The sequence below is a fragment of the Somniosus microcephalus genome, chromosome 13, assembly GCF_052327205.1.
Source record: "Somniosus microcephalus isolate GS21.2 chromosome 13, FLI_Smic_1.0, whole genome shotgun sequence".
Classification (NCBI taxonomy): domain Eukaryota; kingdom Metazoa; phylum Chordata; class Chondrichthyes; order Squaliformes; family Somniosidae; genus Somniosus; species Somniosus microcephalus.
The window spans coordinates 104,503,506-104,527,782 of NC_140999.1; the positions used below are offsets into that span (position 1 = coordinate 104,503,506).

General features: G+C 44.4%; 1 protein-coding gene across 3 annotated transcripts; it reads left to right on the forward strand.

The window, feature by feature from the left end:
- The first annotated feature begins 5,275 nt into the window (after positions 1-5,275).
- On the forward strand, positions 5,276-23,778 carry LOC147108515 (PRELI domain containing protein 3B). Of its 3 annotated transcripts, none has more exons than XM_086005165.1 (6): positions 5,276-5,418; positions 11,660-11,828; positions 16,492-16,581; positions 17,915-17,985; positions 18,700-18,802; positions 19,444-23,778. In XM_086005165.1, the coding sequence occupies exons 1-6, from the start codon at positions 5,330-5,332 to the stop codon at positions 19,555-19,557; spliced, it is 636 nt and encodes a 211-aa protein (XP_085861291.1). In that variant the 5' UTR covers positions 5,276-5,329; the 3' UTR covers positions 19,558-23,778. The 3 variants fall into 3 exon arrangements, with proteins under 3 accessions (XP_085861291.1, XP_085861294.1, XP_085861293.1); XM_086005168.1 differs by lacking the exon at positions 5,276-5,418 and adding an exon at positions 5,616-5,806; XM_086005167.1 differs by lacking the exon at positions 5,276-5,418 and adding an exon at positions 5,835-5,917.
- The last annotated feature ends 499 nt before the right edge of the window (positions 23,779-24,277 follow it).

A 24,277-nucleotide genomic window follows, 5' to 3' on the forward strand; every position in this document is an offset into this window, starting at 1 on the left:
GCTGGGGGTGATAGAGGAGTGGACTAGGGTGTCTCGGAGGGAGCGGTCCCTACGGAATGCTGAAAGGGGAGGGGAAGATGCGTTTGGTGGTGGGATCACTTTGGAGGTGGCGGAAATGGCAGAGGATGATCCGTTGAATGTGGAGGCTGGTGGGGTGAAAGGTGAGGACAAGGGGAACCCTATTGTGGTTCCAGGAGGGAGGGGCAGGGATGAGGGCAGAAGTGCGGGAGATAGAACGGACATGGTCGAGGGCCGTGTCAACCACGGTAGAGGGGAATCCTCAGTTGAGGAAATAGGAAGACATGTCGGAAGCACTGGTGTGGAAGGTGGCACCGTCGGAGCAGATGCGGCAGAGACAGAGAAACTGGGAGAATGGAATAGAGTCCTTACAGGAGGCAGGGTGGGAGGAAGTGTAGTCCAGGTAGCTGTGGGAGTCAGTGGACTTGTAGTGAATGTTGGTCAATAACCTATCCCTAGGGATGGAGATGGAGAAGTCGAGGAAGGGAAGGGAAGAGTCAGATATGGACCATGTGAAGGTGAGGGAAGGGTGGAAATTGGAGGCAAAGTGAATGAAATTGTCTAGTTCAGGGCGAGAGCAGGAAACGGCACCGATACAGTCATCAATGTATTGGAAATAGAGGTGAGGGAGGGGACCCGAGTAGGACTGGAACAAAGAGTGTTCTACATATCCCACAAAAAGGCAGGCATAGCTAGGACCCATGCGGGTACCCATAGCAACACCTTTGATTTGGAGGAAATGAGTGGAGTCAAAGGAGAAGTTGTTCAATGTGAGAACAAATTCAGTCAGGCAGAGGAGGGTAGTGGTGGATGGGGACTGGTCGGGCCTCTGTTCAAGGAAGAAGCGGAGCGCCCTCAGGCCATCCTGGTGGGGGATGGAGGTGTAGAGGGATTGTACATCCATGGTGAAAATGAAGCGGTTGGGGCCAGGAAACTGGAACTGTTACTTTTTCTGGCAAATTTATATGACTCCTCTTTGGATCTAATACTATCCTTAATTTCTTTTGTTAGCTATGGTTGGGCCGCTTTTCCTTTTGTGTTTTTGCACCAGAAAGTAATGTGTAACTGTTGCAATTCATGCATTAGTTCCTTAAATGTTAACCATTGCCTATCCACGTCATGCCTTTTAATGAAGCTCCCCAATCTATCATAGCCAACTCCCTCGTCATACCTTTGTAGTTTCCTTTGTTTAGATTTAGGACCCTAGTTTTGGATTGGACTACTTCACTTTCCATCTTAATGAAGAATTCTATCATGTTATGGTCACTCTTCCCTAAAGGACCCCGCACAACAAGATTATTAATTAACCCCTTCTCATTGCACAATACCCAATCTAGGATAGCCTGTTCCCTAGTTGGCTCCTCAACGTACTGGTCTAAAAAACCATCTCGTACACACTCCAGGAATTCATCCTCCACAGTATTATTGCTAATTTGGTTTGGTCAGTCTATATGTAGATTAAAGTCACCCATGATTACTGTAGTACCCTTGGTGCTTCTTAGCTCCACCCAGACTGATTCTACATCTTGATTTTCTGAGCCAATATCCTTTCTCACTATTGCTCTGATTTCATCGTTTACTAACAACGCCACCCCACCTCCTTTTCCTTTTTGCCTGTCCTTCCTAAATATTGAATATCCTTGGATATTCAGCTCCCAGCCTTGGTCACCCTGCAGCCATGTCTCTGTAATCGCAATCATATCGTATCCGTTTTCATCTATTTGCGCTGTTAATTCGTCTACCTTATTACGAATGCTTCGTGCATTCAGATACAGTGCCTTTAGATTTGTCTTTTTAACATTTTTAGACATCTTAACATTTTTTTGTACTATGGCCCTATTTGTCTTACCATTTTTTTTTACCCGGACCCTATTTGTTAGTGCACTCTTTTGTTTGTACGCTCTGTCCCTTCCTGACACAATCTGGTTATCCTTACCCCAATCACTTTCCTGCACTGCTTCCTTGTCTTTTCTCTTTAGCATTCTAGATTTCTCTCCACCAGGACCCCCTCCCTCCCCTTATTTAGTTTAAAGCCCTATCTACCTCCCTAGTTATTCGATTCACTAGGACCCTGGTCCAGGTGTAGTCTGTCCCAACGGAACAGCTCTCTCGTTCCCCAGTACTGGTGCCAGTGCCCCACGAATCAAAACCCACTTCTCCCACACCAATCTTTGAGCCACTCGTTCATCTCCCTGATCCTATTGACCCTATGCCAATTTGCTCATGGCCCCGGTAATAATCCAGAGATTATGACCTTTGTGGTTCTGCTTTTTAATTTAGTCCCTAGCTTCTCAAACACTCTCAGCAGAACCTCTTTCTTAGTCCTACCTATGCCGTTGGTACCTACGTAGACCACGACAACTGGATCCTCCCCCTCCCATTCCAAGCTCTTCTCCAGCTCGGAGGAGATGTTCTTTACCCTGGCATCAGGTAGGCAACATAGCCTTCGGGACTCACGCTCCTGGCTGTAGAGAACAGTATCTATCCCCCTAACTATACTGTCGCCTACTACAACCACCTTCCTTTTTATTCCCCCCACTTGAACGGCTTCCTGTACCACGGTGCCGTGGTCAGTTTGCACATCCTCCCCGCAGTCCCCGCACTTGTCCACAAGGGTTGCAAGAACCTCGAATCTATCGGACAAGTGCAGAGACTGAGGCTCCTGCAATACTACCTCCTGGATCCCTGTATCTGCCTCACTCGCAATCACACCCTCTTGTCCCTGACCATGTGTCAATTCTAAAGTATTTAATCTAAGGGATGTGGCTGCCTCCCGGAGCAAAAAGTCCAGGTAACTTTCTCCCTCCCTGATGTCTCGCAATGTCTGCAGTTCAGACTCCAGCTCCTCAACTCGGAGCCGAAGTTCCTCAAGCCGCAGACACTTACCGCAGGTGTAGTCACCCTGGACAAAAATGTTCACAAGCTCCCACATATTGCAGCATCTCCTGTTCTCCCATTAATTAATTAATTAATTCAATTAATTCGTTTAGTGTTAATCAAATTATTTACCTTGTTTAATTTATTAAATTAATTAAAGTTTAGTTTTATATGTTAACTTAAAACTTAGCCCACAGTCACTACCAATCACTTACCTGCCTTACCTGTGACATCACACTGTAGTTTTCTCTTGTAGTTGCAGGTCTGCTGCTGCCTTTATCCCCGCTCTCAGGCCTCGGTCTGCTCCCAATCAGGTCCACCGCCGCTCTGCGGGAGAAGTTAGGAAAAGCAAGCAACTCCTGCCCCCACTTCACCGAACTCCCACACTTACCAAACTCCCAAGTTGTTCACTCTGTTCCAGCTGCTTCCCCACTACTGAGGTTAAACTGACCGGCCTATAGTTGCTGAGTTTATCTTTACACCCTTTTTTGAACAAGGGTGTAACATTTGCAATTCTCCAGTCCTCTGGCACCACCCCCATTTCTAAGGAGGATTGGAAGATTATGGCCAGTACCTCTGCAATTTTTCCTTCACTTCCCTCAGCGTCCTAGGATGCATCCCATCCGGTCCTGGTGACTTATCTACTTTAAGTACAGCCAGCCTTTCTAGTACCTCATCTTTATCAATTCTTATCCCATCCAGTATCTCCTCTACCTCCTCCTTCACTATGTCTATGGCAGCATCTTCTTCCTTGGTGAAGACAGATGCAAAGTACTCATTTAGTACCTCAGCCATACCCTCTGCCTCCATGCGTAGGTCTCCTTTCTGGTCCCGAATCGACCCCAACCCTTCTCTTACTACCTGTTTATTATTATATGCCTATAGAAGACTTCTGAATTACCTTTTATGTTAGCTGCCATTCTATTCTCATACACTCTCTTTGCCCCACTTATTTTCTTTTTCACTTCTCCTCTGAACTTTCTATATTTAGCCTGATTACCAAAAGTATTCTCAACCTGATTTCTGTCATACGTGCCCTTTCTCTGCTTCATCTTACTCTCTATCTCTTTCGTCATCCAGGGAGCTCCGACTTTAGTTGCCCTACCTTTCCCCCTAGTGGGAATGTACCTTGACTGTACCCGAACTACCCTCTTTAAAGGCAGCCCATTGTTCCACTACAGTTTTCCCTGCCAATCTTTGATTCCAATTTACCTGGGCCAGATCTGTTCTCATCCCACTGAAATTTCCCTTCCTCCAATGAAGTATTTTTTACTCTAGATTGCTCCCTGTCCCTTTCCATAGCTAATCCAAGCCTTATGATAGTATGATCACTGTTCCTTAAATGTTCACCTACTGACACTTGCTCCACTTGACCCACCTCATTCCCCAGAACCAGATCCAGCAACGCCTCCTTCCTCGTCGGGCCAGAAACATACTGATCAAGAAAGTTCTCCTGAACACACTTCAGAAATTCTTTCCCCTCCCTGCCCTTTACACTATTACTATCCCAGTCTATATTACGATAGTTGAAGTCCCCCATTGTCACTACTCTATAGTTCTTGCATCTCTCTGTAATTTCCCTGCAAATTTGCTCCTCCATATTTTCCCCACTAGTTGGTGATCTATAGACTACACCCAGTAGTGTAATGGCACCTCTATTATGTCTTAACTCTAACGAAATAGATTCAGTCCTTGACCCCTCCAGGAATCCTCTCTCTCCAGCACTGTAATATTCTCCTTAATCAATACTGCCACACCACCTCCTCTCATTCTTTCCCTATCTTTCCTGAACACCCTATATCCAGAAATATTTGTCCTATTATCTCCTTATGTGGCTCGGTGTCCAATTTTATTTGATAATGCTTCTGTGAAGCGCCTTAGGACAGTTACTATGTTAAAGGTGCTATATAAATGCAAGCAGTGTTCTGACGAAGTCATCGACCTGAAACGTTAACACTTCTTTCTCTCTCCTGACCTGCTGAGTATTTCCAGCATTTTCTGATTTTGTCAGATTTCCAACTTCCGCAGCGTTTTGCTTTTATATAATTGCAAGTTGTTGTTGTTGTTGACCATTTATCAGGATGCTAAGACTCTGGGTAGCTGCACAGAACCCTGACCAGCTGTCTCCCACGTCATTGCACCAGATTGCGTCATTCAAACAAGTCAGCGGCAAGGGAGGGGCGGTGTGCGCGCTGACGTCAGCGGCAAAGGGTGAGGCGGTGTGCGCGCTGACGTCAGCGGCAAAGGGAGGGGCGGTGTGCGCGCTAACGTCAGCGTCAAAGGGTGGTGTGCGCGCTGACGTCAGTCGCTGCGGGTGGGCGCGATCGGTGTGCGCGCTGACGTCAGTCGCTGCGGGTGGGCGGGACGGTGCGCGCGCTGACGTCAGCGGCAGAGGCGGGACGGTGTGCGCGCTGACGTTTGTCGCGGCGGTGCTATGTGGACGTTTCTGGCGCGGCAGAACCGGCGGAGCGGTTGCGAGGCCGTGAATAAAATGAAGATCTGGACCTCGGAGCATGTGTTTAAGTGAGTGAGAGAGAGAGAGGGCAACGCGGCCGGCATCACCCACCTCAGGCGCCCGGTCATAGGTTTGGTCAGGCCCCGGCGTCGGAGTGAGGAGCCGGCCTCGAGACGCAGGCCGCAGACTTCATTGTGCAGCAGGCCCGCAGCGGTGTTGAGCCGTCACTGGGTGTGTTGGGGGGAGGTGGCAGCCCGCCGCCGCGGGTCGGGTCGGTGAGAGGGCAGTGGGCCTGGGCTTGGGCTGGACGCGGCTCCGCTCCCCTGGCGGTGCTCACTCACCCCGTGGCTCCAGTCAAGGTGACAGCAGCCGGCGAGTGCCTCAGCTTGCTGACCTCTGGAGAGCGCGGGCCGTGAGTCAATGCTGCAAACAAGATGCAGGACAGGACTGTTGGGGGTAAGCGAGCCAGTTTATTGGGATTGACTATATTATTTTTCTTGTTTTGAGTCGTCACTAAAATCCCTCGGGATCCGGAATTTGTGGCTGCAAGATCTCAGCCCCATTTAGGTAAAGTGCAAGGAGTTTCCTGCAAGGAGCAAAAATTTACTTTTCCACTCTTTTAAATCTTTCGTGGACTATCTCATCTGACTCTTAACAGCTAGCTCATATTTTTGTTTGCTCAGCCTGATGGGCGACATGCACAGAAACCCATCACATTTTTCTAAGGCAGCATTAATACAAGGTTGTCTTCGTGTCTATGTGGCACTGCTATCATAGTATAGCATTTCTGGTATCATCATTGTAAATCTTCTCTGCACCCTCTCCAGTGCCTCTATATCCTTTTTATAATATGATGATCAGAACTGTATGCAGTACATTGTGTGGTGTAACCAAGGTCCGATACAGGTTTAGCATAACTTCCCTACTTTTCAATTCAGTCCCTCTAGAAATAAACCCTAGTGCTTGTTTTGCCTTTTTTATGGCCTTGTTAACCTGTGTCGCTACTTATAGTGATTTGTGTATTTGTACTCCGAGATCCCTTTGTTCCTCTACCCCACCCAGACTCTCACCCTCCAAGTGATGTGACCTCCCTATTCTTCCTACCAAAATGTAATACCTCACATTTATCTGTGTTGAACTTCATTTGCCAATTATGTGCCCATTCTGCAAGTTTATTAATGTCCTCCTGTAATTTGTTGCAGTCCTCCTCAGTATTGACTATTCCCCCCCCCCAAAAAAATTTGGTGTCATCCACAAATTTAGAAATTGTTTCTGATTCTAAAGTCTAAATCATTAATGTAAATTGTGAACAGCAGTGGTCCCAGCACTGATCCTTGTGGAACACCACAACCCACTTTCTGCCACTGTGAATAGCTACCCTTTACTCCTACTCTCTGCTTTCTGTCCTGAAGCCAGCCAGCCATCCATTCTGCTACTTGTCCCCTGACTCCGCATTCTCTGACCTTGTTCATCAGTCTATTATGGGGTAGCTTATCGAAGGCCTTTTGAAAATCCAGATAAATTACATCTACTGCATTACCATTGTCTCTCTGTTACCTCTTCAAAAAATTCAATAAGGGTGGTCAAGCAAGACTTTCCCTTTTGAAATCCATGTTGACTATTCATTATTATATTTTTGGTTTCTAGATGTTCTTCTATTTTCTCCTTTAGTAGGGATTCCATTATATTTCCTACAACTGATAAGCTGACTGGTCTATAATTCCCTGGACATGTTCTATCCCCCTTAAATATCGGTATTACGTTAGCTATCCGACAGTCCTCTGGCACTACACCTTTTTCTAAAGAATTATTAAATTTGCATAGTAATGCCTCTGCTATCTCTTCCCTAGATTCTTTTAAATTGCGTGGATGCAATCCATCCGGATCAGGGGGTTTTATCCTCTTGAGTTTGATTAGTTTATTTAATGTATCCCCTTTTTAATTTTAAATGCACTTATCTCATTACTAATCTCATCATCCAATGTCATGTCCACCTGTTCATCTCCCTGGTAAATACTGAAGCAAAATAATTATTTAATATTTCTGCCATCTCTCTATCGTTACCTGGGTATTATCTTGTCTATCTCTTAATGGCCCTGACCCCAGCCCAACCTTCCTTTTTTTTATTGATGTGCCTGTAAAATATTTAGCTATTTTGTATTAGGATTAGGCTGTGCTTTGATGCTTTCCACAGTCGTAACTCTCTGATGCTTGCTGTTGGGTCTCGCATATGATGAATAGCCATCAAGGAACCTGATGCCTGTGACTCCTACCCCAGCAAGAGTTCATGCCATTGGGACAGGAGAGGAGAATTTGACAGGACAAATCCTGTGTTTTTTTAATAAGAATTTTCTGTTTAAATCTGTTCAATACCTCACATAGTAAATCGCAGCCCAGATTGCTTGGACTGTGCTTTACAATCAGCACAAAGGTAATAACGGTCCTTCTCAATACTTAAAATATGTTTCGCGTTGTTGCAGCAACAAAGCCAGCTAACTTGTGTGTACAAGTTGTAGTGAGTTTAGAGCTGTAATTCGATCTTCTAATTTCCCATACCTACTTGCTCCAAGCAGTTTGTGGCAATTTTTGTGTTGACTTTATACAAGCTAGTGGACCTGGTGTTGCTCCTGGTAATTCAGATGATGTGCAGTGTTGTACTGAAAGATTATACCATTCAATATACAATATATTATTCTGCTGTTAATGTGGAACTGTTTTAAGTCTGCAAAGCATCTTTGCTGTAAATATCTTCAGTTTAGTTGCAAGCTAATGTGGGTGAGGGAGGTTTGCAGATTACTATTATGCCTGTAAGTTTCCAGCTTCAGGTTAATTTTCAGATTTCCTCACCAAAACACAATTTTCCCACGACTGACATTAGTATGGAATTATCCCTTTTATTTATACTTTTGCAGAGTAGGAACAAATGGCTTTCTAAATGTTGTACATTTATTATTTAATACCCATTTAACTGCAACTAGATAAACATTGTCCTAAAAATACACTTCATCACCAGGTGACTTGGACAGGTGTATCTGAGTCTTCGATATGTGTGCACTGTACAAGAAAGAGGATTTAAACACTTGAAGGACTAGGAAATTGTGAGAGTGGATAATTTCAATATGAAATACTGCGCCGTGTCTGCTGTGACTCGGTGGGCAGCACCCTCACCTCGGAGTCAGAAGGTGTGGGTTCAAGTCCCACTCCAGGGACTCGAGCAGACAAATCCAGGCTGACACTCCAGTGCAGTGCTGAGGGAGTGCCACATTGTCGGAGGTGCCATCTTTCAGAAGAGACTTTAAACCGAGGCCCTGTCTGCGCTCTCAGGTGGACGTAAAAGGTCCCACGGCACTATTTTGAAGAAGAGCAGGGGAGTTCTCCCCAGTGTCCTGGCCAATATTTATCCCTCAATCAATATAGCAAAAAACAGATTATCTGGTCATTATCACATTGCTGTTTGTGGGAGCTTACTATATGCAAATTGGCTGCTGCATTTCCCACATTACAACAGTGACTCCACTTCAAAAGTACTTCATTGGCTGTAAAGTGCTTTGAGATGTCCGGTGGTCATGAAAGGTGCTATATAAATGCAGGTCTTTCTTTCCTCTGAATTAAAGTTTATTTTTTAAATCATCTTGTATTATAGATGATATTTATATTCTTTCCTCATGGAGACCTGCCGTTGCCACTTACCAAAGTATCAGCTTGGCTAACGCTTTGCCGCTTTGTATGCTGTGATCAGTAAGCTTCTGAACTGGTCTGATGTGGAGCCCAGTTAGCATTCAATGCTGAAAAAATGCTTATTTGGAGGGTTTCCAATGGAATTTCTTAGTGACGCCATAACTATTGAAGACTGAAAGTCTCCCTTCAGATACCCGAAGTAGTGGGTCTCCATGATTAAGAGGGAAGGGAAGACTAAAGATTTTCCATATTTTTACCGTGCCATATCCTGGCTGGGAACCTTGGCCAGCAATGCCAAATCAGCTGTGATAAGATCTTTCTGTTCGTGATTACAGCATATGTCAGAGGTTGGGACAATAAATCTCACTGGTGTTTGGAGCCGCACTGTTAAATATCAGAAGAAAAGCTGCTATAATTACTGAGAGGCCATTCTGATTGTTAAAGGGATGATAGAATATTACAGAACCAGATCTATCAAATCTACATCAGGGTTTTTCCTATGTCGACTATCTCGACCAGTCCCACTCTCCTGCTTACCCTCCACACCCTTTTTTTCAAACAGCATCTAGCTCCCTTTGAAAGAATTTATGCATACTGCTTCAGCAACACTTTGGCAGAGAATTTCACATTCTAATCACTGTGTGTGTGTGACTACAAATACTAACCTTTTATGAAGATGAATTTGAGCCTGATCGTGAGTCTGACCGACCAATGGAAACAATCTACTGTTTACTTTATCATAACTCTTCAAAATCTTCGGTCATCCTTTAGCCTTCTCGACTTAAGTGAGAGCAGCCTCCAGTCTCTGTTAGTAACAAACTCCTCATGTCTGGTGCGTTCTTAGTGGATGTGCACTGCACCGTTTCATTGCTTTTATATCATTCCTATAATGAGATGCTCCAAACTGTACACCATACTCCAACTGTAGCTTCACTATGGTCTTGTACAAGCTCAGCATTGCATCCCTGTTTTTGTATTTAACATCTCTAAGTATAAAACCAAGGATTCTATTTCCTTTTTTGTGGTCTTGGGCTGACTCTTGCCTATGTATCTGCACACTAAGTCCCTCCGCTCCATTTCAAATCTTTACAATTAAGGTGTTATTTCATTTCCCTATTATTTCTAACGGTATTTGCAATTTTGTAAATTGAACTATATCCACAGCCTATATACCCATCCTGCTGGTTTATCTGTGTCCTCTAACTGCGTCATTTATGTATGGAGTAACTAAGAGTGGCCCCAGTATCAGCCACCACACCTTTTACCTACACCCTTTGCTTTCTGCCCTTTAACCACCTCTGTCCAAGTGGCCACGTTCCCCTTGATTTCATGTGCCATTAACTTTGCAGAAGTCTCTTTATTACTGTAAATCTTTTTTTTAAAGATCTATAAGACAATTTTGCTGCATTTCTCCTCTACATCCTCTGTTATTTCTTCAAAGAATTCCAGAAGGTTGGTCGAGCACAACCTGCTTTTAAGAAAGTCCTGTTCCTCCAATCTCTTAATAATTTCATCTCGCACTATGGACTCCAGTGTCTCGCCAATCTCTGAAATAAGACTAACTGGTCCATCATTTCCTGGCTTATTTCTTTGTTTTTTTTTTAAAGACGAGTGTCATATTTGCCACCCCTCATTCCTTTGACACAGTTTTCCTTTCCAAAGAATTTTGTGAAGTTGTAGCCCAGGCCATTGCTATTTTTCTTCTAGCTTCCCCCAGTATGTTGGGGTGTAAGCCTTCAGGTCCCGTTGATTCGTCCACCTTCTGTTGGAGTAATTTTTTTTTAGTACCATCTCTGATAATTTCCACTAAATGTTCTACATCCACCCCTTAGTGGTTCTATAATCTCAATATCCATTTCTGTAAAAACGGAGGCAGATTACTTGCTTGGTATCTCTGCCATTTCTTCATCCTCTACTGAGGGCTTTGTCATTTCTTGGGCCCTACCCATATCTTGGCTATCATCTGCTCATGTCTCTATAGAAAGTCGTTATTGCCCATCCTGCTTTTTTTGCACTTTACTTTTCTTTCATACACCCTCTTGGCATTTCTCTTTATAGTTCCCTAAATTTCTTACAGCTTCCCTTTTATTATCTGCCCTGTTGGTGCTCATTTTTTTAGTTTTAAATTCACAACAAACGCCTGAATGTGTTGGGGACAGCTATTTTTTTTTTAGAATGGTAATGGATTAATGATGTTGGTCAGGTACTGACCAACAGCATCCTTACTGAGCCCCATAGTTTAAAGGACTTTCTGTCCTCTATTAGTCAAAGGGCATACCACTGGTAATACAATACCTTGCATTCTAGAGCCAATGTTCAAATCGGTATCCAGTATTCTGCACTATGGAATTGATAGAATCTTCTCATTGTGCAATGCTATGTTCGTATACCCCAACTTCTGAGAGCCATCCGTTCAACTAGGAATTAAGAACAGAATATAATGTGTTTTTGAGTGAGACTAATGCTTGAACTAGGAAGTGCTGACCTGATTTGGAGTTTGTAACGTGTCAGAATTATTCTTTATCCCCTTTGTGTACTCCCTTAAAAGGCAAAATTTCCCCCGCAGTGTTGCAGCCTGTCATTTTTTTATGAAGTATTCTGTTGCTGAGATATTTGTATTTCTTTCTGCAGCCACCCATGGGAAACTGTGTTTAAAGCTGCCATGCAGAAGTACCCCAATCCCATGAACCCATGCGTTGTAGGAGTAGATGTATTAGATCGCCGTGTTGATGACCAAGGCAAGCTGCATAGCCAGCGGCTGCTCAGCACAGAATGGGGGCTACCGTCTGTTGTCAAATCAGTAAGTATTGTACTTCTACTAGAAACTCTTGGAAGTATTAAGGAGCAGAATCTACACATTTTCTTTTTCATGAATTCTATATATCTTGGGTTTTATACAATTTTTCTTTTTGAGAGCACAAAAATCCTTCAATATTCTTAAGGCCATTGCCCCCTCCTCCTCAAATCCTGTAGGGACAAGACCATCTGCAGCTGAAAGATCAGATGAGCTGTTCCCCATCCTGCACCAATGCTGCTCTTCGGCTAGCAGGAGATACGCAAGAGCGACCTGGCGATTATTGTCCCTCTGACTCCCCCCTCCCCGCCCCAGCCTTCTATGGGTAGATGACTGGCCTCTGTTTCAGTTGGTCCCCATGTTTGTACGGCTGAGTTTAGGAACTTATGTGCGTGGGGGATGAAACCTGCCTCGCTTCACTCAGTGGTGCCAAGAATTTGAATATTAAATCTATTAATGTTTAGAAGCAGTAACAAGGGGGGGAAATAGGGAACTGGTCTCTATCACTTAAGATAAAGTTTTCGATGAGTGAGGTTCAGGTACATTAAGCTGCTTGTTGTCCTGAAGGAAAAGTTTGATCTGTGGGATACCAGTTGTGGATTTTTTTTTGTTTGCAGTTCAATGTGTCCTCATCAACTTTTTTTTTTAAGTACCAATTGCAAATTGCTGTTTGGCTCCTAATGTGCCATGTTGGCATAACCCAGAGTATCGGCAGACTTCCTCCGAGAAATACTGAAAGTTGTAGTTTGCATTCCCACTTTCCCTCCCTGACCCCGGAAAAGAATTTTCCCGATAAATACGAATATTTTGGAAGAGCTGCGGTCATCTTCAGCCACAAATTCCTGCACGTACCCTTCCCTCCCCTCCATCAGCCATCTCCACTGTACCATTGCGGCCATTGTTTCAGCCACTGTGTACCTGCTCCCTGAAGCACCCTCTCTAAACAACTTCATCTTATCATTGCCCTCCCTGCTTTCAACAATATTTTAAAACCCTTCTCTTCCACCATATCTTCTCCCACCACCACCAGCTATTCTGTTACCTTCTCCTTACTGTTCAGCATTCAACGCCCTCTATAATGCTCTGAGCTGTCACTTTCTGTACGTAAGGGGTACAGTGCAAATGTACATTTTAATAGCTTGACACCAATTCTGGGGAGGGGGGTAGCAGTGTTGCATTGTACTGCAGTGCTTGTCCGACAAGTCAGCGTCCTTTGGTTGTGCTACCATGAACTATGTGTTGAGGGGTTTGGATTAATGACATTCTAACCTACATCATACCATTGATGGCTGTATATATAGGATACTGAAGGGGCTTGACAAGGTAGATGCAGAGAGGATGTTTCCCCTCATGGGGAAATCTAGAACTCGGGGGGCATAGTTTCAGAATAAAGGGTCGCACTTTTAGAACTGCGATGAGGAGGAATTTCTTCTCTGAGGGTTGTAAATCTGTGGAATTCTCTGCCCCAGAGAGCCCTGGAGGCTGGGTCATTAAATACATTTAAGGTGGCGATAGACAGATTTTTGCAAGATAAGGGAGTGAAGGGTTATGGGGAGCGGGCAGGGAAGTGGCTTTGAGCCCAAGATCAGCCATGATCTTATTGAATGGCGGAGCAGGCTCGAGGGGCCAAGTGGCCTATTCCTGCTCCTATTTCTTATGTTCTTATACTGTGCTCTGTAAACAGGGAAACACTATATATAATGGCTGGATGAGGGAAGATGAATTTGTAAACGAGCTGAATCCTATATTCATTTTATCCAGCGATTGTCTTAGCGAGCCTGGAGGAAAAATATGAATTGCATAATACTTTCGTTTTAGTAAATCATCCTGACGAGTAAAGTTCAGTAAGTTGGAGCAAAAACATTGATGGACTTTGATTCTATTGTGGATTGTGTTAAAGGTTAGATCACTGGATTGTGTTAAAGGTTAGATCACTGACGCATGAGTGGTTGTGTATGACTTCAGTTGTGTAATTCAGCGCCAGGCCCCTTGCTAGTGAACAACTCTTAACATATGGAAAAACAGGCCAGAAATAACCCAAGGTCACCTTTCAGTGCCTTCACTGCGACTGCTGCTCAGTGACTGGGAGGATCAGCTGGTTACCACGTAGAGTCATTCAAAAAGTTGGGAACATGATGTGCGCAGCAGAAAAGCTGGGGAAGTGCACTGGCTTTAGTTGGTACGGGTTTCCTATTCACCGCTTATAGCATGTGATTCCTTGCTGGTGACTTTTAACACATTTCTTTCCAAGTTAGATCCAGGGGTCAGAGTCTAGAATTGAACCCAGTTGGAAGTGCTATCTTTCAAAATTCAGAGTGACTGGAAGTTGCGCAGAAGTGTACTGCGCATTTATCTGGAACCGGATGCATTTTGTTTCTGTTGTTTTTTTCCCCGGAGCCCACTCCCTCCCCGGCACTTTCCCCCGGAGCCCGCTCCCTCCCCGGCACTTTCCCCCGGAGCCCGCTCCCTCCCCGGCACTTTCCCCCGGAGCCCGCTCCCTCCCCGGCACTTTCCCCCGGAGCCCGCTCCCTCCCCGGCACTTTCCCCCGGAGCCCGCTCCCTCCCCGGCACTTTCCCCCGGAGCCCGCTCCCTCCCCGGCACTTTCCCCCGGAGCCCGCTCCCTCCCCGGCACTTTCCCCCGGAGCCCGCTCCCTCCCCGGCACTTTCCCCCGGAGCCCGCTCCCTCCCCGGCACTTTCCCCCGGAGCCCGCTCCCTCCCCGGCACTTTCCCCCGGAGCCCGCTCCCTCCCCGGCACTTTCCCCCGGAGCCCGCTCCCTCCCCGGCACTTTCCCCCGGAGCCCGCTCCCTCCCCGGCACTTTCCCCCGGAGCCCGCTCCCTCTCTGGCATTTTTTTCCCCCGGAGCCCGCTCCCTCCCTGGCATTTAAAAAGCACTTTTTTAACGAGCCCTCTCCCGCAACAAGCCGGAAGTGCACATGCGCAGAATGCTTGTACGCAGCTTCCAGATCGTTGGCAGCATTCAAGTCCATTTTAATTATGTGATATAAATTTACTGCTCAGACACAATCCGTTCAAATGTTGTGCTTGTGAGATTTGTGTTTCTGTTAAATGAAATTGTATTTTAAAAAACAAAATTACTTGTTCTTGAGATTAAATTGAAGCAGAGGTTTATTCAACTTCCCCCCCCCCCCCCCCCCCACCACCAGAAAGCACCAGTACCCCCCTCTAACCAACCTACTGGCAGTGTGCCACTTTGCAACAGTGCATGTGGCACTGCTTGCCTGTAGGTGAAGTCATCGTGTCCATTTTCTACAGGTTGTAAAATAAAAATCATTTTGTAGAAGATGTAGTTGGAATGGTATCACGGATTGAGAGTGAAACAAGAGCGTCTCGTGAACACCATCTCGACTCCTCAGATTTAAAAACATCACCTGCAACTTCCATTATTTCTTGTACAGCTCATCCTAATACCTTGAGTCTGGTATTTACTGGGGAGCAAGAGGGTTTCTGGTGCTGATCGAAGTGGATCACTGTGTTGGTGCATCAGTTTGACACCTGTATGTTTAAATATTATAAATGAAGGGTTGGGAGTAGGGAGGAAAGAGTTTGACAACTGAACAATTATTAGAAATGACTCCCTCCCATTCTGGCTCCTCACCCCCCAAACAAAAGAAATGGCTGTCTCTGCTTTGGCAAGCTACCAGTCAACTAGGGCATCTCAGTTGTGTCCATGAGTTGTAGCATCGGGAATGTTGAGTGTCTCGTTTAGAACAGTGTGGTTGGGGAGTGGTCATAGTCATAACAGCACAGAAGGAGGCCATTCGGTCCATCGAGTCCGTGCCGTCTCTCTGTAGAGCAATCCAGTCAGTCCCATTCCCCCGCTCTATCCCCGTAGCCCTGCAAGTTTATTTCCCACAAGTGCCTATTCAGTCTCCCCTTGAAAACATTGAGTGTCTCCACTTCCACCACTTCCGTCGGCAGCGAGTTCCAGGTTCTTACCACTCGCTGCGTAAAAAAGTTTTTCCTCACATCCCTCCTGTATCTGTTGCCCAAAACCTTAAATCTGTGTCCCCTAGTCCTTGTACCATTAACTAGTGGGAACGGCCTTTCCCTGTCTAGCCTATCTAAACCTGTCATAATCTTGTACACCTCGATCAAATCACCCCTCAACCTCCTTTGCTCTAATGAAAACAAATCCAGCTTCTCCAACCTGTCCTTGTAGCTAAGATCCCCCATCCCCAGAACCATTCTGGTAAATCCACTCTGCACCCTCTCAAGGGCCTTCACATCCTTCCTAAAGTGTGGTGACCAGAACTGGATGCAATACTCCAGTTGTGGCCTAACCAGTGCTTTATAAAGGTTCAGCATAACTTCTCTACTTTTGTACTCAATACCTCTATTTATGAAACCCAAGATCCCATATGCTTTGCTAACCACTCTCTCAATATGTCCTGTCACTTTCAGGGACCTATGCACATTAATTCCCAGGTCCCTCTGTCCCTGCACACTTTTAAAACTGTGCCATTAAGTGTATGTGTATAGGTCATGGGGCTAGTTTTGCTGTACTGTACAATGTTATTCTTGTCAAATGCTAGATCATTGCCAAAGGTTACAGGAGTTGAATGTATTCACTGTGATTAATGCCATGTGAAAGAATTAATAGTATATTTACCAAAAACATTGACTAACGTTTCTTCCAATTTTCCAGCTTATTGGTGCATCGCGGACACGGACATATGTACAGGAACACTCTGTCGTGGATCCCGTGAAACGGACCATGGAGCTTAGATCCGCAAATGTTAGTAAAGTAACGTGACTGTAGAAACAGGACATAATTTCCCACTGTGTGTAATGCATGAGGGGATAATTGGAGCCCTGATATCTGACCAGAAATATTGTATGGTTTCAGGAGCTCCATGTTTAGCCGGCAATCAGCTCCACAACAACCCTGTCATTCTGAAATGACAAGATCCTGTTTCACATAACAGGCTGCGTTCGGTGTATGAGGTTCAGTTTTTCTGGAACTGCATTTCTTTCTACAGGCTCAACAGAACACGTTGAATATGTAAACTCTTGAGCGCTGTAATCTGCGGGCGAGGGGAGAAATCTCTCACTAAACAAATGAACCCGTAGCAACCAGTTTGTACCAGTGAGCACAAGGCGTTAACAAACTAATTAAAATGGTTTCTTTCATCACTGGCATGATGAGAGCCAAAGTTTATTTATGTAGAACATGTCTTCTGTAATGACTTTGCAACTACATCGTCTTAATCAACAGTTGGCCTATCTCATTTATTACTTTTACCGACTTATTCTAAAATGTATTGCATTTATGGTATAATGGGAAGGTTATTGCAGACCCCTTTCAGGTGTTTTACTCCCAAATGGTTGCTGTGCTATGGGTCCACGTTGGCAGCAGTACCCTAGTCCACGTGTCAGCCGGCTATTTGATTTGAGGGCATCATAGCTGAGCCCAACTGATTCTCATCAAGTGCACATTTTCACAGGGTCTTTGGATAGTGAGCAGGAGCTTGAATCGGCACTTTTGTCCCCCTTCTCTAGCCCAGGGATAATGAGGCCAATTGTGGTAATGTTGCCCCAACTGTGATCAGCCAGCTTGACACAGACTGTTTCTGTGCTGTAAATTGTATGTAATTCAGTATCGTTCTTCCCATATCCGTATGTCACAGTGTGCTATAGTATAAAGCTCACTTTACCATAACAATGTACCTCAGTCCCAACCTCAGAACAGCAACCCCTGTTGCACCAGTGGTGCTTTTCCATTTACTGAAGCCGCCAGCATGTGGCCCCTCTGAGATTGGGTGTAGTTTTATGCTGTGGTCCATACCCATCAGGGACTGGGTTGAGACTACCCAAGCTGACGTCTCTTATGGCCGTAGACAAACCATTAGTTTGGGTTTGATTTGAACCCAAATCCCAAGATGAAGCCAGGTGTCTTCCCAACTGCATCACCCAGTTCCGTATCCATTTTGATAGGATTTTATTAATGGCCAGGTAATCTGTCACTAATGGTCTTTTATTATATAGTTATATTTGAGTGTCTTGATTCTAGAGCCCACAAATGTATGTGCTGCTTAATGTTTCATTCTTGTTTCTTAATTATTTTACAGATAACGCTAACAAATCTAGTGTCGGTGGATGAACGGTTGGAGTATAAACCCCACCCACAGGACCCAGAAAAGTAGGTACAAGCACACTAGTGTTGGCCAAGTGCAAATATTCTACACGCTGCACATACTTGAACCCACTGAAGAAATGTATTTTTATTGCTCGTCCGTGTGGAAGATGTGAAATCCTTCTATTTCTTCGGTTCTGGTAGATGGATGACGTTCAAGATTTCCTCTTGGGTGGCCATTGTCTGCTGTTCCTTGCAGGCACCAAATTGAGAGCGAGCACCTTTTGCATCAACTCGGCTGAGAGCAGGAATTTGTAGTGAAATGATTGAACTGCGGTGTCGGCCAGTAGTGATCCAGCTCACACACTGGTTGCTGCTCTTTTTCTGTCATTTTCGAAACCTAGATATCTAATAGTATAACTAGGCAATGAGGCTGGATAAGTCAGTTTGCAAACCCATGGGAATTCATTAACTTGTTGCATCGGCTCCTTTGTTTGCCACATTACTCTGCCTTCTTGCTGTGTCTGATCCTTTCTGTGCAGATGTTTACCACATGGCTTGTTCCTGTTGGCTTGCCCTCCGTGGAAAGGCAGGTTGCTTTGGTGTGTGAAGGGAAAGTTGCTTTCTAACATACGTCTTTGCAGCGGTATCAAGCGGAACGTGAGCCAGGAAATTGTATAATATGAATTGAGGGCAAGGAGGTACAGACTATACCTCTATTGTAGTGCTCCTCCTCTTCCAATAGGACCTCTAATGTATGATCTGGTTTTGTTGTTCCAGGACCATTCTTACCCAAGAAGCTATAATCAGTGTAAAAGGGGTCAGTCTAAGCAGCTACATGGAAGGAATAATGGCGAACAGCATCTCTGCTAATGCAAATAAAGTGAGTGCAAGTAAATGACTCGACGGGGAGAGACCATTTTCTAATCTTAGCAGCGGCCTTGGAATCTCCTATTTTCCTCTTGAATTAGCTATGCAGCATAATAGTTTACCCCGTGTGCTGTCCTCCCCAGCATTTTTTCACTACCTTTTAAGTGAAGTCTGATTCTAAGGATGCTGGTAGCTCTTCAGTATCTCGCTTCCTCTTCCTCCCCATGACCATTCTGCATGGATGAACCCACATATTTGAGCTTCATAGCCAAGCCTGATCCTGTACTCATTCACGAGGCGATGAGGACTGCTTTGTGATCGAGAGGAGATTCTGCCTAATCTTTAGTTCTGTTTCCCCCCCCCCCAACCAACCTTCCTCTTCCTGGCTCTTGGGCACTGAGGACAATTGCAGCACCCCTAATGCGCCCCCTGAAATCGGCTAACTAAGCAGAGATCAGGGATGAACCTGAGACCACCTTGGTTTATATGGCTCGATTGACTTGGTGCATTGGCTGCTCAGGGAGTCTCAAAGCAGTCTTACTGCATTGTTTTATACTTGTCTCATCCTTGCTATGCACCTGCAGCTACATTTAATGAACCACTTGCACTGTCTGTAGCCACTGTGCTAACGCTTGTCTGTGTTTCTCAATGCAGGGACGGGAAGCAATGGAGTGGGTAATTCACAAGTTAAACGCTGAAATTGAAGAGTTGGCAGCATCTGCACGAGGGAGTATCAAAATGCCAATGGCTGCAACATCAGTGGAGTAACAGCTGAGACTTGTACAGAAATTCATTGCCTGCCTCTGGGCTATTTAGCCTACTGCTTCCCACTGTGCATTTCATGTCCCTCGTTCACCAGGGCCCCAGATCTAAGCAGCTTAGACTCGACTGATTCTTCTTCTGTTTCAGTGGGACACTCCGTGCAGCTGCGTGCTGATTGTGATCCTGCTGTGTGGTGCTGGTGTTCACCTGGAGGTTTTAAAAAAAAAAAGTGTATTAGAACAGGTGCACAGAGGGAAGTACTAGGTTTTAATATTAATAGGTATAGTGTAATGTTGGCGGAAGAATTGAGAGATGGAAAAGACCAGTAAGTTGGCAGTGGAGGAGCTTGTGATCTCAGTATCTCAGATTTTGTGGCCCATGTACTTGCAGAGGTTAAGGACAAAACTGTTGTGCCACTTACCTGAATAGATCAGAAAGCAGTACCCTCCCTGGTGGATCAATTGGCAAAGACCCTGTATAACTCAGCCAAATAGACCAAGTTCACTCTCTCTCATATTGACTCTGTTAACTTGTCTTAGCCAGTTGGCCAGTAGGGTTGCTGCAGTTAGCCTCCGCAATGCTAGGCAAGAAAAATCAGCCAGGATTCCCATTCCTGATCACTATCTAGAAAACACTGTGTATATGTTTGTGTATGTGTTTGTGTGCATATGTTGGGTGAAGACAGGATTGGGCTCAGCTGTGATGCCCACCAACCTACTGACGCTCAATGTCTAGGCTCACAACTTGTGAATCGCCACGTGGATGAGGCACTGGAGGGTAGCAAGCACCTGCTTAGCTGAAACCCAGCATGAGTCAGCACCTAGCAGCTTCGGGCAGGGGTGGAGGTACAGGACATGCGCAAACATTTCACCTGCAATTTGGACGAGCACTTGGGATTTAGGCTTGGTGGAAGTCACGGACTAACTTGGGATTTGCTGGCAGAATTGTGCTGTTTAGTTCAACGTGATCAAAACTTTGGGAAAAGAGTTGTTTTGACCTCCCATACCTAACAGCCCAATTGTTAGTTCCAAACAGCAAGTATTGCAGCATGAGTGTTTTAAATTTCAGTATTAAAATTGTTAACTTTTGGAACTTGTATCCAGTTCTCAGTCACTCAATGGAATGTGTTTCAATAAATGGGCCTCTGTCGTCGTAAGAGATACAATATTGTACAGAAGGGTTATGGAGCTGGTGCATTTTATAGAAAGTCTTCAGGCCAAGAGCAAGTCTGTGTTGGAAGCCAAGGGTGTTGCCAAAATCCTCCAAAAAACTTTACAGTCATGGTTTTTGCAGAGTCTCAAAATTCCTGCGAATCTCTATGTCACTAGGTTTCGGTGGTAATCTTTATTTCATCAGCGTTTACAATTTACCCTGGAGAGAACTAAACCATGTCGTTGCCATAGATTTTCCACATTGAGGTGTTGACATTCCTAAAACACTGAAACGTTACTAAAGGTTTTCTGTATGTTGAGATTTTTTGGATCTAGCACTTTTTAAAAGGGAAGCCATGGGACACTTCCCCTTGAATTATTTTTGGTCTTCACTGGAACATCCTACGATCCAACAGTAAATTCGCTTCTCTCCCCTCCCACAGCCACTTTTAAAATTGTCAGAATTACAGTGGAGCCTTGTGATAACTCTTGCATATCGTAGCTACCTCAGTGACCAGGCTTGGGCCCCTGTGTTCTGACCCTAAGGAGCAGTATTACTTTTGGCTACTGGCCAAATATCTAGGATGCTTCTGTAGCCACTTACTGACTACAGGGAAACATGTTTTTGTTGTACCACAACAATATCACACAGTTAAACGGGAGAGTTCACCATGTGAGAATTCCTGGGCCAAGCTGTGGAGAGGAGAACCTTTTGTAGTGGTAAAAGGCTAAAGCTGGCGCTTGACAAATTCTGGAACTGAGCTGTGCTCTTTGTGATCTATATCACTTCAAACACATGCTTAGAATTTTTAAAAGCAGTTGAAAGTGTATAGAACCTGAATTTCATTTTGTGTTTGCAGGGTTCTAGTAACAAAACAGGTTCTAGTTCTAAATGTAAAGCGATTACTGTAGCTTGCAGAGTTCTTACAATGAAGTGTCAGCTTGGTTCAGTTGGTAGGAATCTTGCCTCGGGATCAGAAGGTCACTGGTTCGAGCCCCACTCCAGCATTGAACACCAGCATAATAGCTACACAGCAATCAGAAATACCATCCTTTTGATGAGACTTGATCAAGGCAAATGGACATTAAGAACCCTAAGGTAGTATTTGATCGAGATGGGGAGTTTTCCCACTGACTTGGCTAACATTCCTCCCTCAATCAATACCATCAAATACATAATAACTGATCACTTATCTCATTGCTATTTGTGGGACCTTGCTGTATGCAAAATGTACATTTCCCTACATAAGTCACTCCACAGTAATTCATTGAATGTGAAGTGCATGAGAAGTGCTTTACAAATGCAACCCTTTAATATTAAATAGACTTTTTAACTTAACTCCAGAACAGTTTTGAGTTTGAGAATCCCATTTGTGTTGTCCTTCCTGAGGGCTCCTTATTCTCTTTGAGCTTTCCTCTTTCTGGAACATTTTTGTTGGAGAGTTGAGAGCTTTTGGCTTCTGAAGTGATGCTGCTGAGCTGCTCCCTCTATAACCACTGATACTGCACAGAGAAGTCTTAGTACCAACTGATCCACTGACTGGTAAAGACACGTTTGGTTTACTCACAGGGACTGTGCTCTACTCGGTCTCCATTATATTTACAGGGAGTGCAAACTCAGCTGTGCTACTGTGTAGGTGGTCTATGTCAGTGGAACAAGCAGAGAATGGCAGCAACAAGTTGGTACACCTGCAATCTCCTGCACATTCTGTTCCAATACACTGATGAAAACATCACTATCTGATGCAGAGACCTATGTGCAGCATGATGGGTGCAGGGTACTCCTGGTGTTTGCTATTCCACATCCCACACAGCATATCTTCTAATAAGGAAACTCTTCACTGGTTAGTTCCAAACTTTGAATTTTCTTTAAACAATTCTCTAGTGACACTTTTCTTAATATAAGTCTGGAATTTTGCCACTGTCTGGGCAAAGCATAAAAGTAAGTTGTGCCAAAACACATGCAGTAGTGTTACACAGATGGTGAATATAAATACTGTAAATGTTTAATAAATTAGGTTTTTAAATTAGCAATATATGGAAAATGTCACTTTGCACATGGTGAGTTTGTTACTCTGCCTCAGAGTTTGTATCATTTTACAGCTGGGGAATGGGATTAAAGTAGCTTAGTGAAGAGAGGAAGGTACAGTTAACATTTCAGGTTGATTAACTTTTTCTGACGAATGGTCATCGAACCGAAACATTGACCCTACCTTCCACTCGCCACAGATGCTGAGTGTTTCCAGCATTTTTTATTTCTGACTCCCAGCATCCATGGTGTTTTTTATAGTAAATAGCTCCAGTTGAAGAGTTGAACACCAGCACAGATAGCTTCCTGTGCTGTAGTTTCTGTGATTCTCTAGGGATACTAAGGCTGGTACGATTCTGTAAAACTAAATAGGGATTAGAACTGGAACCCAGGATTTCAGCATCTGGTACTTGCAGGCCTAACAGCTCGTACTTTGAAAGGTAGGTTTCAGAAGGGAGTAGATTTAATTAGACAGCCTAACTCAATATTGTGATGAGAGTAAAAAGTCTTGATTGGTGAGGGGGCAGTTCTCCACTGAACTCTGCATTTTGAGTATGTTAAATTGGCTTGGAGGGATTCTTCCAGGCTCTACCCTTTCACCTATTTTTCTTGATTGTTTTGCTGTGGTACAGTGGGCCAGTCTGTATCTGCTTGTGTTTGCTGGGTTCCATCTTTATATAAAATGACCTGTGAGCTGGAACCTTTTACAACTATGAAAAGACGCAAATGGATTTTATATGCTGCTGGTAACATTTATTATTTAATGTTTTGGTAGGTGATGATTTTTGTTAACTTCATGTGACCAACAGAAAAAAAGTGAGCAATGGATTAGGCTTGTTCAATTGAAACATAACACAGTATTCTGTTAGTTGTTTTAACTTTGTTTTCCTGTGTAATATCTCCGTTAACTTCCATTTCCATGAAGGATTTTTTGTATGGAATAGTATTTATTTTACTAGCACTGAATTGTACTTCAAACTTCAGCCAAGTTGTTTATCATTTTTAACAAAACTGCTGTCAATAAAATTTAGTGTTTTTAAAGTAGAATGTATTGTCTGAATTTCTTTGCATTCGAAGGTTTGTCTAGGCCCATTATTAAGTATTAAGCCAGATGTTGAGTAATAGGCGAGAGCATCCAGTAGTCCAGACTTGGAAGAGTGGACAGTGCTAGAAACGGGACTGGGGGAGGCCATCAGCCCCTCTAGGCTGTCCCGCCATTCAATCAGATCATGGCTGATCTGCACCTCAACCCCATTTACCTGCCTTTGCTCCAAATCCCTCGATACCCTTGCCCAACAAAAAATCGATCTCAGTCTTAAGTTTCAATTGTGCAGCATGCACAACATTTGGCGGAAGAGAGTTCCAGATTTCTACTACCCTTTGTGTGAAGAAGTGCTTCCTGATTTCACTCCTGCAAGGCCTGGCTCTAATTTTAAGATTATGTCTCCTTTGTACTGGATTTCCCCACCAGAGGAAATAGTTTCTCTTCACCCATACAAATCCTTTTATTTTAAACACATGGATTAGATCAGTGGTTCTCAAACTG